The sequence below is a fragment of the Hemicordylus capensis genome, chromosome 12 (genome assembly GCF_027244095.1).
Source record: "Hemicordylus capensis ecotype Gifberg chromosome 12, rHemCap1.1.pri, whole genome shotgun sequence".
NCBI lineage: Eukaryota > Metazoa > Chordata > Lepidosauria > Squamata > Cordylidae > Hemicordylus > Hemicordylus capensis.
Window position 1 is genome coordinate 11,108,548 of NC_069668.1, and position 15,643 is coordinate 11,124,190.

The 15,643-nt window shown below is 51.5% G+C and overlaps 2 protein-coding genes across 5 annotated transcripts in view; one reads left to right on the plus strand and one right to left on the minus strand.

Annotated features, from left to right (window-relative positions):
* Positions 1–5,657: 5,657 nt before the first annotated feature.
* TLCD1 (TLC domain containing 1) lies at positions 5,658–10,414 on the minus strand. The gene is made up of 4 exons (XM_053274568.1): positions 10,020–10,414; positions 8,964–9,046; positions 7,652–7,734; positions 5,658–6,389 (listed from the first exon to the last, which is right to left on the minus strand). Exons 1-4 carry the CDS (start codon positions 10,208–10,210, stop codon positions 6,003–6,005), a joined length of 744 nt encoding a protein of 247 aa, XP_053130543.1. The 5' UTR covers positions 10,211–10,414; the 3' UTR covers positions 5,658–6,002.
* Positions 10,415–14,248: 3,834 nt separating this feature from the next.
* NEK8 (NIMA related kinase 8) overlaps positions 14,249–15,643 on the plus strand; it is a 37,036-nt gene continuing 35,641 nt past the window's right edge. For all 4 annotated transcript variants that reach the window (XR_008311802.1, XR_008311801.1, XM_053274997.1 and 1 more), the window contains exon 1: positions 14,249–14,387. Coding sequence is in view for 2 of the 4 variants with exons in the window: in XM_053274997.1 (XP_053130972.1) it covers positions 14,341–14,387 (47 nt within the window). In the remaining 2 variants the exon portion in view is untranslated. The remainder of the gene's footprint in view (positions 14,388–15,643) is intronic.

The window sequence follows — 15,643 nt, forward strand, 5'->3', positions numbered from 1 at the left end:
CTGCAGATCTTGGTGGGAAACCGAATTCTGAGAGCTTAGAGGCCTCCTCCTTGTTGTGCTGGCTTAGGCACCTCTAGGTTTTTGCTAAGGCACCAACAAAACATCGCCTGTTTCTGACAGGTAGCCCTGGGCCAGAAACCTCACCAAAGGAAGAGGCAGTCATAAGTCTCTTGTGGTCCGGGCCTCCTTCCAAAAGAAGAGGTTGGCATCCACACACACAGCACACCCCCCACAAATCCAGCCTCCAGGTAGCTAGGGCAGAGACCCCACCACAAAAGAATTTGGCTGTCATTTGGGGATATTTTTGTCCCTGCGCCAAAAGCAGCCTTTTCAGTCTCAAAATCACCATCTTCGTATCACTGTCTTTTGCCAACCAAAATTATCTGCTGCAAAGATTCAGGCTTCTCAGACACATGGCCTTTAAATAAAAAAGTCAAGTTTCTAGCCCTTGTGGACTGACCGATTAAGCTTGGAAACAGAGAATGCCTGGGGGTGCAATGGAGAGTGCTGGTCAAGGAACAGAGCTGGTCCTGTTTGGTTTTTAAAACTGACTTAACATTTTTTTAAAAATTTGATTTGTGTAGTATTTTGGGGGGCAGGATGTTGTGATTTCATGTGCTGTGTTTTTACTTGATGTTTTAATGCTGTATTGTGAGCTGCCCAGAGAACAATTTGTCACGGGGCAGCTAACAATTTATTATTTATTATTATTATTATTATTATTATTATTATTATTATTATTATTATTTCTTGTTTACACAGTCAGTCAGGTGTTATTGACTGGTTTGTTTTATCCAGACATCGAGTCCTTCCCAAGGACCTGGGATGGCTGGATTTTATTGTCAATGGTTATAGATATCGTCGCAGAATATAGGCTGTTCCCAGTAAAGCTGCTTTTTGTAATTGGCTGATGGTGATCTCTGTGGTGTTGAGGTGCTCTTCAAGGTCTTTTGGAACTGCACCCAGGGCGCCAATGACCACTGGGATTATTTTGGTCTTCTTCTGCCACAACCTTTCAATTTCAATTTGTAGATCTTTGTATTTGGTGATTTTTTCTGTTTCTGTTTCTTCTATTCTGCTATCCCCTGGTATTGCTATGTCGATTATTTTGACTTGTTTTTCTTTCTTCTCGACTACAGTGATATCTGGTGTATTGTGTGGCAGATGTTTGTCTGTTTGTAGTCGGAAGTCCCATAACAGTTTTACATCTTCATTTTCTACCACTTTTTCAATTTTATGGTCCCACCAATTCTTGGCTACAGGTAGCTTGTATTTTTTGCAGATGTTCCAGTGTATCATCCCTGCTACCTTGTCATGCCTTTGTTTGTAGTCAGTCTGTGCGATCTTCTTACAACAGCTGATCAGGTGGTCCACTGTTTCATCTGATTCTTTATAAAGGCGGCACTTGCTGTTTGTTGTGGATTTTTCGACTTTTGCTCTTATTGCATTTGTTCTTAGTGCCTGTTCTTGTGCAGCCAGTATTAAACCCTCTGTTTCTTTCTTCAAGTTGCCATTCTTAAGCCATTGCCAGGTCTTGGTGATGTCTGATTTTCCACTTATATTGTGTAAATATTGACCATGCAGGGGCTTATTTCTCAATTTTTCTGCTCGGTTCTTGACTTGTTCTTTCTTGTAGGCCTGTTTTGTTTCATTGGTGTTGAATAGTTTCGCGTTCTTGACCATTTGAAGTGCATCTTCTTCACTGCCCCTTAAATATTCTTCAAGGCCTCTTTTCTCCTCCTCTACTGTTTGATGGACTTGCAGCATTCCTCTTCCACCTGAGCTGCGAGGGAGGTAGAGCCTATCTACATCACTGCGGGGGTGCAGAGCATGATTGATGGTCATGATTTTCCTGGTCTTACGATCTAGCGTCTCTAGCGCTGCCTGGGTCCAGTCTATTATTCCTGCAGTGTATCTAATAACAGGTATAGCCCAGGTGTTTATGGCTTGTATGATGTTCCCGCCATTTAGTTTGGACTTGAGGATTTTTTTGACTCTCCTGATGTATTCACTTCCAATTTTTCTTTTAACTTCAGTGTGTGCGATGTTATCAGCCTGGAGAATGCCCAAGTATTTGTAAGGTTCTTTCTCTTCCAGGTTCTTGATCTTGCTTCCATTGGGCAGTTCTATTCCTTCTGTTTTTGTTATTTTCCCTCTGTTTATTATTAATGCACCAAACTTGTCTAGTCCAAACTCCATTGCTATATCGCTACTGAATATACGGACAGTGTTTAGCAGTGATTTGATTTCTGACTGGGACTTTCCATACAACTTCAGATCGTCCATGTACAGCAGATGGTTGATTTTACTGGATGTTTTAGATGTTTGGTATCCGAGGCTTGTTTTGTTTAGTATTTGTGAAAGTGGGGTCATGGCGATTACAAACAATAGAGGGGATAGTGAGTCCCCTTGGAAAATGCCTCTTCTAATGCTAACCTGTCCAAGTGCCTCGCCCTTGATTGTTAACTGTGTACTCCACATGCTCATTGCTTTTAAAATAAATATCTGAATGTTTTTGCTGACACCAGTTGTTTCTAAACATTTTAGTATCCATGTGTGAGGCAATGAATCAAAGGCTTTCTTGTAGTCAATCCATGCAACACTTAGATTGGTTTTTCTTCTCTTGCAGTTTTCTAAAATCATTTTGTCAATCAGCAGCTGGTCTTTTGTGCCTCTGGTGTTCGGGCAATTTCCTTTCTGTTCAACTGGAAGCTGTTTGTTAGTTAATAAGTGTTGCATCACTTCATCTGCTATTATTCCAGTTAATAATTTGAACATGGTTGGCAGGCAGGTTATTGGTCTATAATTCCTTGTTGGCATTTTTTGTATATTTTTTCCGGTTAAGCAACGTTTCTTCCAGTAGCTTTGCTGTCTCCAGCCCTGGTTGCTCAACTGAAGATCCTGAGTCCTGTTGCCCACTTGCCACCAGAGGTCCAGGGACTCCAGCACCTGGCGCGGTCCTTGTTGACCCGGGCGATGACCGATCCGGTATAGATTTATTAAAGTTACGTCTCACCATATTGTTGACGGGAGAGGCACTCTTTGTCTGGCTCCTCTGGTAAGACCTGTCCAGTATGGTTGGACCTCTGGCATAGCTCTCACCTTCCTCAGAGCACGCAAGCCCCACAACCACACCAAGGTAGTGCCTCACTGGGGGTTATTTATTATTAATTATTATTATTATTATTATTATGGCAGGAAGCATGAATTGTTCCCTTTGCTAAGCAGGGTCCACCTTGGTTTGCATTTGAATGGATGACTGCATATGTGTACTATAAGATATTCCTCTTAGAGGATGGGGCTGTAGCTCAAGACAATCCTGAGCTGGATGATGAATCTTGAGCTAGATGAATGGCCTGACTGAGTAGAAGGTGGGGTTGTAGCTCAGCAAGAGCCTGTTTTGCATGCTCCAAGTAGGGCTGCCCGAAACCTTGGAAAGAAGCTGCCAGTCAGTGCAGACAATGCTGAGCTCATTGGACCAGTGGTCTGACTCGGCAGAAGGCAGCTTCCTATGCTCCAGGGTCAGGAAACTGAATTGGAAGTGCTCCTTCTCCACAGAACTCACTGGGCGGCCTTGGACCAACAATCCACTTCACTTAATCCACCTCACAGGGTTATGGTGAAGACAACAATACTGGATAATACCCACATTTGCTACCTTGAGCTTCTGGCAGGGTAGGATATCAAGGAGTGATGCAATACACAAGTGGGATGGATCAGTACCTCCACGACCCCAGGTACAGAGGGATGCAGGAAGTTGCCTTAGACCAAGTCCGACCCTTGGTCCATCTAGCTCAGTACTGTCTACTCTGACTGGCAGGGGCTCTCCAGGGTTTCAGGCAGGAGTCTCTCCCAGCCCTACCTGGGGATGCTGCTAGGGGTTGAACCCGGGACCTTCCGCCTGCAAAGCAGATGCTCTATCAATGAGCTACAGCCCCAAACTCCTGTACTAGGCAGTTTGCCTTAAAAAAAAAAAGAGCTATGTGTTACAGGCACCAGATCGATAAAGCAGAATTTTGTGGCAGCCACAGCCCATCTGGAGGGATTTCCTTCACTGCCCCAAATCCCAGAACTTGGATTTTTGTTGTCACTAAAGAGCAGAGAGAATCCAACCTCAGCTTTGCCAGGGCTGTGCCTAAGAAAGCTGGCAGGATGCCTCAGGGCAGCAGGTGCAGCTGATGCAAGACAAGCCCCCTCCCCACCCAAAGGCACTGCCTCCAACCCCTCCTGCAGCAGGTTGAAGCCCGGGAGGTTAGGAGCCCTCTGGGAGCCAAGAACCGGGGGCTCTTCCGCAGAGAAGAGCTGGCCTCCCCTCCCTGGCCTCTTGGGCCCAGCAAGCTGGCTGCTGGCCACACTGGCAGGCCGTGAGAAGCTCTCTACAGCTGGCTGCTCTTGCTGTGCAGGGCGAGATGGCCCAGCCTGGATTCCAAGATGGGGATTGGATGCACGGCTCAGGTGAGGCACTTGGGGAAGGCGGCCAGCCAAACAGCGTGCAGAGAGTGTTCCAAGACGCGGTGCCTGTTTACACAGCAACGCATCACCCCATCGCCTGGGCTCGGTTTAGCTCTAGGCGGGGTGGGGAGGGGGGGCAGCCTGCCACTTTGCAAAAAGGACTTTTGAAAAAGGGGTGTGTGTGTCTTGCTCCTTCTGTGCCCAGTGCCAGCTACTGCTGTGTGTCCAGAGGACTCTAGGCCAAGTCTCCTCCCTGGACCCTCACTGTAGAAGCAAGCCCCAAAGAGTCCACCCAGCTGCCTCTGCGCCACTCACCAGCAGAGCAGATAGGCAACAGCCGTTTGTCCTCGGCACCTGCTCTTCGGAGGTAGACTGCTTCTGAACAGGAGGCTCCATTTGGCTGCCATGCCTGAAACTTGCCTTTAGGTCTCTCACTTTGCTTTCAAAGTCATTTCAGCTTGGTGCCGCCAGCACCCTGTCTGGCAGCAAATCCCCTGACAATGTAAATGTTTACTCAGAGTCAGTCCCATAACATTAAATAGAGCTTACTCCCAGATAAATATCAGCAGGACGGCAACTGTGGTTTGTCAAGAAATTCCTCCTCGCCCTCCGAAACCAGCTTCTTGCACTTCACTTGCGTTTCCAAAGCTACCTGCCCTCTAAGTCACTCACCGTATTCATCTGTGGTCTGTACAGAGCTAAAGAAACATGTAGTAGCAGACACACTTGGATTCCAAGGAGGCAAGAACGTGGCCCCCAAAGGGCAGATTCAGTATGTGCCGAGAGAGAACCACATATAGGAAGCTGCCTTCTACGGAGTCAGACCCTTGCTCCATCGAACTCAGTATCGTCTGCACTGACTGGCAGCAGTTCTCCAGGGCTTCAGGCAGGAGTCTTTCCCAGCGGCACCTGGAGATGCCGCCTGGGAATGAAGCTGGGACCTTCCGCGTGCAAAGCAGAGGCTCTGCCCCTAAGCTACGGCCTCATCCCCTAAGAGGAATCTCTCGCAGTGCTCCCATGTGGTCCCCGCCAAATGCAAACCAAGGGAAGCCCTGCTTAGCACAAGGGACAACTCACGCTCTCCCCCCACTAAGAGAGTGTGTCTCTGCCCAGTTATCAGGGGTCCCCCACCACAGCAGTAGCTGCAGCTTCCCAACCCTCAAAAAAAAGAAGCGGGGGGAAAGAACACACCTTTCGTAGGCAGGTTTAGCTTGCTAACTGACTTTAATGAATGAAACACCCCCTTCCTCCGCCCCCAAACTCCCAACCAAAAACATGGGAGGCAAACTCTGCCCCCCACAACCCGCCCACAAAGTCTCCCAGTCTCCGTTCTTGCTTCCGGCTGAGCTCAGAGCATCTTTGTCCCGGCTCCATCCAGGCCAGGAGGCCAAGCAAAAGCCAGCCCACCCTCTCGCTCAGCCCAGCAAAAGCAGCTGGAAGGAGCGGCACGGTGAATGCGGCGCCTTCGGCAGTTAAGGCACACCAGCGGTGGCGAACCCGAGGGTGGCAGCGGGCACCCCCACCCCATCGGCAGGGGCTCTGCAGGACATCTAGTCTATGAGGAACTTCTTCTCGCTGCCGGGGCCCTCATCCCGGGAGCTCGGGCAGAAGTCGGAGCGCAGGAGGCGCGAGAAGTAGATGAGGATCATGCCGTCGAGGAGCACCAAGTTGACCATGAGGAAGGCGCCCTGGCCCCGCATCTCCACGAAGCGGACAAAGTACCAGCTCAGGTAGGCCTGGGGTGCCAGGCGGAAGAGGAAGTAGACCACCAGGTTGATGTACTTGTTGACCTGGTAGAAGGTGGGGAAGGGCAGTTTCCCCAGCCTCATCATCATCCGCATGGTCAAGAAGATGTTGCTCACCTCCACAAAGAGAGAGATCAGGCCGGCCCCCACAAAGCGCTCCAGGAAGATCCCAGAGAACAACCCCGAGATGGCCTGCAGGGGGAAAGAGAGAGGAAGACAGGGTTTTCGAGGAACATAGGGAGCTGCCTTCTACCGAGTCAGGCCCTTGGGTCCATCAAGTTCGGGAATGTCTGCACCGGCTGGCAGAGGCTCTCCAAAGTTGCAGGCAAGCGTCTCTCCCAGGCCTACCTGGAGATGCTGCCAGGGAGGGAACCTGGAACCTTCTGCATTCAAAGTACTGGGCTACGGTCCCATCCCTTAAAGCAGGGCTGCTCGACTTTGGCCCTCCTGCAGATGTTGGCCTACAACCCCCATAATCCACTGTGGCCGGGGCTTATGGGAATTGTAGTAAAATAAAACAGCTGGGGGGAGGCCTAAGTTGAGCAGGCCTGCCTTAAAGAATCCTTGCTCCTTATGTTTATAGAGCTGGTCTTGTAGTAGCAAACATGAATTGCCCCCTTTGCTAAGCAGGGTCCATCCTGGTTGCCTATGGATGGGAGGCTACATATGAGTACTGGGAGATGTTCCCCTTAGGGCAGGCATCCCCAAACTGCGGCCCTTCAGATGTTGCTGAACTACAACTCCCAGCATCCCTAGACACAATTTTTTGTGGCTGGGTATGCTGGAAGTTGTAGTTCAGCAACATCTGGAGAGCCGCAGTTTGGGGATGCCTGCCTTAGGGGATGGAGCCACTCTGGGAAGAGCACTTGCTTGCTTGCATGCAGAAGGTTCCAAGTTCCCTCCCTGGCAGGATCTCCAAGTCAGGGCTGGGAGAGATTCCTGCCTGTCACCTCGGAGAAGCCGCTGCCAGTCTGGGTAGACAAGACTGAGCTAGATGGACCAAGGGTCTGACTCAGGATATGGCAGCTTCCTACGTCCCTATGGCTTATGCTTATAACCTTATGCTTATATGACCAAGGGTATGCTTATGCTAAATATCTTGCAGCTTATATTCAGAGGCCTCCGCTGCAGACCAAAGAGGTCAGGAAATGTCCAATTCACTGCAAGATTCACACATGTTCCTTTCTCCACTTCCTCTGGAGATTTGGACGGAAACCCTCTAATTTTTTTCATCTGTGTGTGGAATGAGTTTTGTTCTGGGCGGCAGTATCAAGGCAGGGTGTACAGACCTGCATTCAGAGTGCGGCCTTCGTGCACTTGCACATGCCTTAGAGGGAACAGTGCAATAGAGCTGCACGGGTACAGCGTTGCCAGGCACCCATCGCCATCCCAGCCCCCACCCACCCCCACCCAGCATCCTCTGCAAGAGCGGCCCCACAGCAGCCTGTACTTGCCATGGTGTGGTGGACCAGGTACTCCCAAGAGGCACGGGACTGGCGGCAGATTATGATGTCGAGACTGTCATGGATGAAATAACCTGGGAGGAAAACAGGCTTGGCTTAATGTACACCAACCTAAACTGGTTTAAAACCATAGCAAGGCAGAGATTGCCTGGCTGGATCCGACCTGAGTCCATCCAAGCCAGCAAAGCCCACAAGCACAGCCCTCAAGGCAACACTTCTCCATTTTATCCCTAGGATCTCGTATCGGGGTATAGGGATACAATGAATATTTATATACTGCTTGTCAACAAAAGTTGTTGTTGTTGTTATTATTAATTATTAATTCGATTTCTATGCCGCCCTTCCAAAAATGGCTCAGGGCGGTTTACACAGAGAAATAATAAATAAATAAATAAGATGGATCCCCATCCCCAAAAGGCTCACAATCTCAAATAGAAACATAAGACAGACCCTGGCAACAGGCACTGGAGGGATGCTGTGCTGGGGGTGGATAGGGCCAGTTGCTCTCCCCCTGCTCAATAAAGAGAATCACCACTTTCAAAAGGTGCCTCTTTGCTCATTTAGCAGGGGAAGAACTCCACCGATCAAAGCCGGGAATTTTAGGACCAACAAGAGGAAGTACTTTTTCACACAGTGCACAATTAATCGATGGAATTCTCTGTCACAGGATGTGGTGATAGCCACTAGCTTGGATGGCTTTAACAATAACAACAAATATTTATATACCACTTTTCAACAAACGTTTCCAAAGCAGTTTACATAGAGAAATAACAAACAAATATTTAAAACGGGCTTAGACAAACAAATTCACGGAGGACAGGTCTATCAATGGCTACTAGTCTGGTGGCTATAGGCCACCTCCAGCCTCAGAGGCAGGATGCCTCTGAATCCCAGTTGCAGGGAAGCAACAGCAGGAGAGAGGGCATGCACATACCTCTTGCCTGTGAGCTTCTCAGGGGCATCTGGTGGACCACTGTGGGAAACAGGATGCTGGACTACATGGGCTTCCTTGGGCCTGATCCAGCTGGGCTGCTCTTATCATGGAAGTTCTCTATCACAGCTAATAGCTGATCCACATATCCCCCCTGAACGTGTGTAATATTTTTATAAACCACCCAAGTCCACGGCTATCGACACATCCCGTCACAGTGAATTCCAGATGCTAGTTTCACAGGTCTGTGCTGGTCAAGGACTGTAATCAAGTCTGTCTATCTGTGTTCCCCAGATCTGAATCTGCTGCGCCCACCTGGGGGGCAAAGCGGAGAAAAGGCACGGGCCTCTGGGCATCTCTGGCTGCCCTTACCTGCGGAAACAGACATCAGCAGGATCCCGGATGGTGGGGCTGTGTTGACAATATCTGTGAAGATTTCCGGTACCTGCCACACCCTGGTGGGGGAAAGCGAGACAAGGACTACGGCACAGGAACTCAAGCGATACTGGTGCACCCCACAAAGCAGCGGCTTTCTATTTCCCACAAGAGGTGTGCTCTATATCCATGAAAACACGGGAGGCGACAGCGGGCCAGTCCCCTTAGCACCTCCTGCGAGTATGGGTCACCCAAAGGTCATCTAGTCCATCCCTTCCCTCTGATTAGTCTACAGTTAAGAAGCCTACACGTCAGCCATGACCAAGAAGAGCTTACTGGTCAACCAGGAAGCGAGCCAAACCAGGGGAACACACAGCCTTGGCTCCACCAGAATTATTACCCGGTCAAGGGTGGAGGAGCTCTTTCCTAACCCCAAAGGTGTGCAAAACCTGCTGGACCGTCTTCCCTGATCCCAACAAGGACACAGTGTCAGGAACTCTGCGTGCCACCATGGCTCAGCGGCACAGCATCTGACAGATAGTTCCAGGTTCAAGCCCTGCTGGCAGCACCGCTGGGTAGAGCTGGGAAAGATCACTGGGGAGCTGCTGCCAGTCTGCGTTGACAGCACTGAGCTAGATGGACCAAGGGTCTGACTCGGGAGACAGCAGCTTCCTATGTTAAATTTGGGGGTGGGGCTGTAGCTCAGTAGCGTCTGCTCGGCATACAGGTTCAATCCCTGGCAGCATCTGCAGGACCCCTGGCTGCAACCTTGGAGAGCCGCTGCCAGTCAGTGCTGACAACGCTTAGCTAGACAGACCAAGGGTCTGCCTCGGTAAACGGCAGCCGTTCCCAAGATCCTCTCTGCCTTGAAAAGAGGCGGGGGCGAGGCTTCACTGGCAGTCCCAGTCGGGGCTGGCAGGCCCTCCGGCCTGCCTCCCCTTTCCACCCCGAGACCGGCGGCCCCTCGAGGGTGGCTGCTTCATCGCAGCAGCCGCGCCTTTCCCCCCGGGAGGCACTCTGTGCATGCTCAGAGGCCCCCGGCGCTCGGCTCACCCCGCGACGGCCCAGAGCCCCACCACGATGGAGTGGACGAAGGAGACGAGGAGGTTCCTCCAGCGCCAGGTGCGGAGCGGGTCGCGGCGCACATGGGCCGGCAGCGGGGCTTGGCGCAGCGCCCAGCGGAGCGCCCCGAAGGCGAGCGTCGTGCACAGCACCCGCCCGGCCGAGCGCAGCCACGGGCCCATCGCCCGGCGCGGCTGCGGAGAGCGGCAGGATTGGGCGCCCCCCGCCCGGCCAGTGCCAACCAGCCAGGCAGCCGCTCTCCGCCCCCGGCGCGCCTTCGCCGGGCCACGTGCGCTCCCGAGGGGAGGACCTGCCTTCCCACCCGGGGGCGGAGCCCCGCCGCGACCCGCCTTTTCCAACCGGTTCCGCAGCTCGCGCTCGCTCGCTGGCGGGACTCACCGCCACAAGGCAGGCCTTGCATTGTGATGATGACGATGGTGATTATTTTCCTGAGAGGCATTTGTGGAGGGATAGGGGTTTTGGATGGCTAGGCTGCTTTCCCAGGAAGAGACAGAAGCATATAGGGAGCTGCTTTATACTGAGAGTCCGAACCTTAGACTCGCCCCGTCTGAAATCCTGAGCAGCTATTTCGCCTTTGCTGTGTCCTAGGGTAGCCCGTTCCGCGAGTTGCTCACCGTCCCAAGGCAGGCCTTGGATTAGTATTGGCGTTATTTAGTTGGAGGTATTTGTCGGGGGATAGGTCTTTTCGATGGCTAGGGTCACTTCCCAAGAAGAAACAGAAATATAGGGAGCTGCTTTATACCGAGAATCAGACCCGTAGACTCTCGGAGTCAGGCACTTCCTTGGGGCAGCCCTTTCTGTAAGTTGCATGCACAGGTGGGACTCTCCATAGTTCTGTGGTAGGCCATTTGCTTAGTGTGCAGAACGTCCCCGGTTCACCCCCAGCAGCATCTCCAGGTAGGGCTGGGAAAGACCCCTGCCTGGAACCTTGGAGAAGCCGCTGCCGGTCAGTGCAGGCAGTCCTGAGCTCGATAGGTCAGGGCAGCCTTTTGTGCAGGACTTCTGTGGGCTGGCTGCTTGCCTGGTGCCCTTGGGCTAGTAGATGACTCCGTCCTTGTAAATAAAGGAGACTGTGTTTTATTATTATTAATTACTATTAATATTAATATGTTTACACACAGTCTAGAAGATGTTATTGACTGGATTTGGTACTTTAATTACCGGGCCCTTTCCAAGGGTCTAGGATAACTAATGAAAAATTAAAGATAGCATCGTAGTATTCGTGTTGTCCCGAGTCGTGTGGCCTTCTGTAGTTGATGAGTTGTGATTTTATCGATGCCCAGGGTGTCAAGATGGTGTTCAAGTCCTTTTGGTTCTGCACCAAGGGCACCAACAACTATTGGCACCACTATCGTTTTCTTTTTCCAGAGCCGCTCACTTTCAGTCTTGTATTTAGTTATTTTCTCCAGTGGTTTTTCGTCGACTCGTCCATCCCCGGGGATTGCAATGTCAGTGATCAGAACCTGATTCTTCTCGATGACTGTCAGATCCGGCGTATTGTGCACTAAATACCGTACGTATCAGTTTGTATCTGAAAATCCCAAAGGATTTTTGCCTCCTCTTTTTCTGTGACCTTCTCCATCGGTGATTCTACCAATTCTTGCTTGCTGGCAATTTGTGATTCTGGCAAAAGTTCAAGTTATAATAATAAAAATTATTATTATTGCTTAGCATTCAAGGATGTGCTGAGTTGACATAAAGTATGTTATTCTCTGGGAGGTAAATAGCATTCCAGTACACACACCCTCAACTGCCCAGGCGTCCTTCTCTTTGGCCGCATTCCTCCCTGCTTGTGCTCATAGCCATCACTACCCCGGGACTGGCCGGGTCACGCTCCCTCGGCCTCCGAAGGGCTTGCCATTGTACAGAGCCATCCCAAGAATGCGCCGGAATAAATGGCCTGGTTGGTTCGCCGTGCGTCCCTTGGAGCAGAGACAAGAGGGCAGAAAGGCCGGGATGATCTGGTGAAGAATCCAGAGGGCGGCCCTCCCGCAAGGCAGACCAGGACGTTCTGCATCTCAAACCACAGAGCACCGTTGAGAATGTCCCAATTGTGCTCTCTCTGTCTAACTTCCACTTCATTCTGTGGCTGAAGTTGGCCATTTTCTTCTTCTTCTTTGGAACATAGGAAGCGGCCTTGTACTGAGTCAGACCCTTGTTCCAGCTAGCTCAGGACTGTCTGCACTGGCTGGCAGCAGCTCTCCAAGGTTCCAGGCAGGGGTCTTTCTGAGCCCTACCTTGAGATGCTGCCGGGGAGTGAATGGGGGACGTTCTGCACACGAAGCAAATGCTCTACCACAGAACTATGGAGGTTTCTGATAAACATACGGAGCTGCCCAACTGAGTCAGACCTTTGTTCCAGCTAGCTCAGGATTGTCTACACTGACTGGCAGCGGCTTCTCCAAGGTTGTAGGCAGGAAACCTCTCCCCAGCCCTACCTGGAGGTGGTTCCAGGGAGGGAACTGAACCTTCTTCATGCGGAGCAGATGCTTTCCCTTTTCCACGAAGCGGAATAGCTTGCAACACTCAGATGTGTCACCCATCCACATCATGGCCAGGCTGTCCTTTGGGGAAGAGCCGTAGCTCAGTGGTGGAGCATACATGCTGAAGGTCCCCGGTTCAATCCCGGGCAGCATCACCAGGTAGGACTGGGAAAGACTCCTGCCTGAAACCTTGGAGAGCCTCTGCCAGTCAGTGTGGACACCCTGTGCAGCCCCTGCTAGTCAGTGCAGGCAATACTGAGCTGCAGAACCAGTGGTCTGACCCGGTACGGCAGCTTCATCGGGAGCATCCATAGCTCAGCAGCCGACCCCCTGCTTTGGGTGCAAAAGGTCCCAGGTTTAGACCCGGACAACGTCTCCGGCAGGTAGGGCTAGGAAACCTCTGTATGAAACCCTGGCGAGCCACTGCCAGTCAGTGTCGACAATATTGAGCTCGATGGATCAGTGGTCTGACCCGGTATGTGGCGGCTGCCAACGCCACCCGTGTTTCTTTGCTTCCTGAACCCGTTTGAGAGGATGATCGCTGCTTCCTTTGTCTGGAAGAGAAGCACCCGCCCCAGCTTAATGGTGGCTGGTGGCCTCAGAGGCTCAGGGCAATTAGCTGGAATTGAAGGGACCCCAGCTGTGTTGTGGTGGTGTGGGGGGGGCGCTTTCCCCCAGGGGGTGGCCCATTAATTGATGGAGGTGGGAGGGACGAGAAGTAGGTGTGACAGTGCAGGCCATTTGTGCCACCCATTGGGAGAAGAGCGGAATGGGAGCATACTCAGTCGTGGCTTTTGTGATCATTATTGTTATTGTTAACTGCCCAGAGACGAAAGTTTGGTGCAGTGTACAAATTTGATAAATAAATAAAGTCCCGCCAGTTCTCCAACATGGGTCTCCGGATGCCATAGGGACCTAGGCAGCTGCCTTATACTGAGTCAGACCCTTGGTCCATCTCGCTCAGGACTGTCTACCCAGACTGGCAGCGGCTTCTCCGAGGTGGCAGGCAGGAGCCTCTCTTTCAGCCCGATCTTGGAGATGCTGCCAGGGAGTAGAACCCGGATCCTTCTGCCTGCAAGCATGATGAAGGCGCTCTTCTCCCCAGAGCGGCCCCATCTCGCTAAGGGGGGAATATCTTACAGTGCTCACACCAAGTAGTCTCCCATTCAAATGCAAGCCAGGGTGGACCTTGCTTAGCAAAGGGGACAATTAATGCTTGCCACCCACAAGACCAGCACTCATCCCCTCGTCGGCCTACAATGCCCATTCTCCCCAGCTGCCAAGACAGAGGCGCTCTTACCCCCCAGGCTTCGGGGCCGAAGTCCAGAACCTCCACAGCCCCAAATCCACGCTCGACTGCCCCAGCCGAGCATGATGATGCTTATTTTCCAGGGGAGGGAAGGCCTCCAAAAGGCCTTTGGGTCCAGGCTTCAAAATCACCTAGGTGCACCTCTGTGCCAAGATGATGGTGGATGGGGGTGATGGGAGTTGTAGTCATGGTGGCTAGGAATGATGGGAGTTGTAGTCCCAGAATATCTGGGGACCCACTTTCGAGGACGTTTGAACATCTGGGGACTCTCAGTTAAGCAACGATTTAGAAAGAAAGAAAGAAACGGGGGGGGGGAGTCTACAGGCGCCCTCCCCTCTCAGGTTTGACGCTCTCCCCATCCACCCATTTAAAGGCAGGCAGGGCTTAGCGCGGTGCGCGCGGAATGAATAGTCTTGCCTCTCCGCGGCCGCCGTAGTCCATCCCGGAAGTGTTTCCATGGCGACTCGAGGCCTGGCGTGGAGAGGGAAGAGGGAAGCCGATGGAGAAATACGAGCGGATCCGAGTGGTGGGGAGGGGGGCATTTGGGTGAGAGAGAGCGCGCCCCCCACCGCGCCCCGCTCCCACGGCGATGGGGGTCCCTGGGTCATTGTCTCCCTACCCCCAGGGGGCACGAGCCCCCCCTTCCCCTGCCTTCCATCCGCCCCCCTTAAATCCCTAGCTTGTTCCAAAAGTGCTTTTTTAAAAAAGCATCTTAAAATATCCTTAATACTAACAACATTCTGAAAGAAAGCTTTCGTTGTTGTTTGCCCAAGTGAATGCTTTTAATTAAAAAGAAGGGCGCCCCCAGGGTGTGTGTGTATCCACATTTTGAAGGATTTGCCAAGCTCCAAGCAAGTGTGCTTAGCTAGGCCGTTCTGCCTCATGGCCAGGAAATGGATAGAGTGGGGGAAGGGGCCTTGGAGGTCTTCTAGACTGACCCCGTGCTCCGTGCAATGCCCCCACCCCCACGGTGGCCACCAGGCCTCTGTTGCAAAAACCTCCCGCCCAGGAGAACCCACCACTGCCTAAAGCAGGCAGTTCCACTGCCTGACAGTGAGGAAAGGCCTCCTCATGTCTGGCCTGAATCCTCTCCCTTGTCCGTTCCAATTCATTGGTTTTTAGTCCTGCCCTCGGGCATAGCCGAGGAGGCGTCCGCCCTCTCTGTCTTCTGTGTGGCGGCCATTCAGTTATCTGAAGACACCTGTCACTTCTCTTCCTGTTTTTTCTTCAGACTAAATGAACCCAGCTCCTTTAACAGAAGGGTTTACTGATAAAGTGTGGTTGTAAGGTTGTGTGTGCATGCACGTTGTTCCTCTTTCTCTGTCTCCTCCTGCAGGAATAATGTTTGCAACTTTCTGCATACATAACTTTCTTCCTGCATGAAGAACGTTTACAGCCTTCTCCACAAATATCTTTTTCTGCATGGGAAATATTTGCAACTTCCAGCATATATAATGTTTTCCCCTGCACTCAGCTTTCCAGACTAATGGGCAGTCCCTTGCGAAAACATCCTAAGGGCCACCCTTCGTGTGTCCAGGTTTTTCATTTCTCCCCATTAGGAGTTGGTCCCATTTCATAGAGCGGGAACTGAAGCTGACAGATAGCAGCTTGCCCCAGTCCACTCAGAGGCTTGTGGTAGCCATAGTTCAGTGGTGGAATAGATGCTCTGCATGCCGAAGCCCCCAAATTAAATCCTCAAACAGGGTCCCAGCTAGCAGGAACGACCCATGAGTAAAATGGTTGGCACTTTTTAAAAGCTAGTCAAGTCATTTCTCCACTGCACCATTAGGTGGCTACGACTA

Coding starts and splice junctions, on each gene's coding strand:
- TLCD1 (XM_053274568.1), bottom strand. CDS start 10,210: ATGGGCCCGTGGCTGCGCTCGGCCGGGCGGGTGCTGTGCACGACGCTC. Junction 9,047..10,019: donor GGGCTCTGGGCCGTCGCGGG/GTGAGCCGAGCG, acceptor TTCCCCCACCAG/GGTGTGGCAGGTACCGGAAA. Junction 7,735..8,963: donor GCTGATGTCTGTTTCCGCAG/GTAAGGGCAGCC, acceptor TTTTCCTCCCAG/GTTATTTCATCCATGACAGT.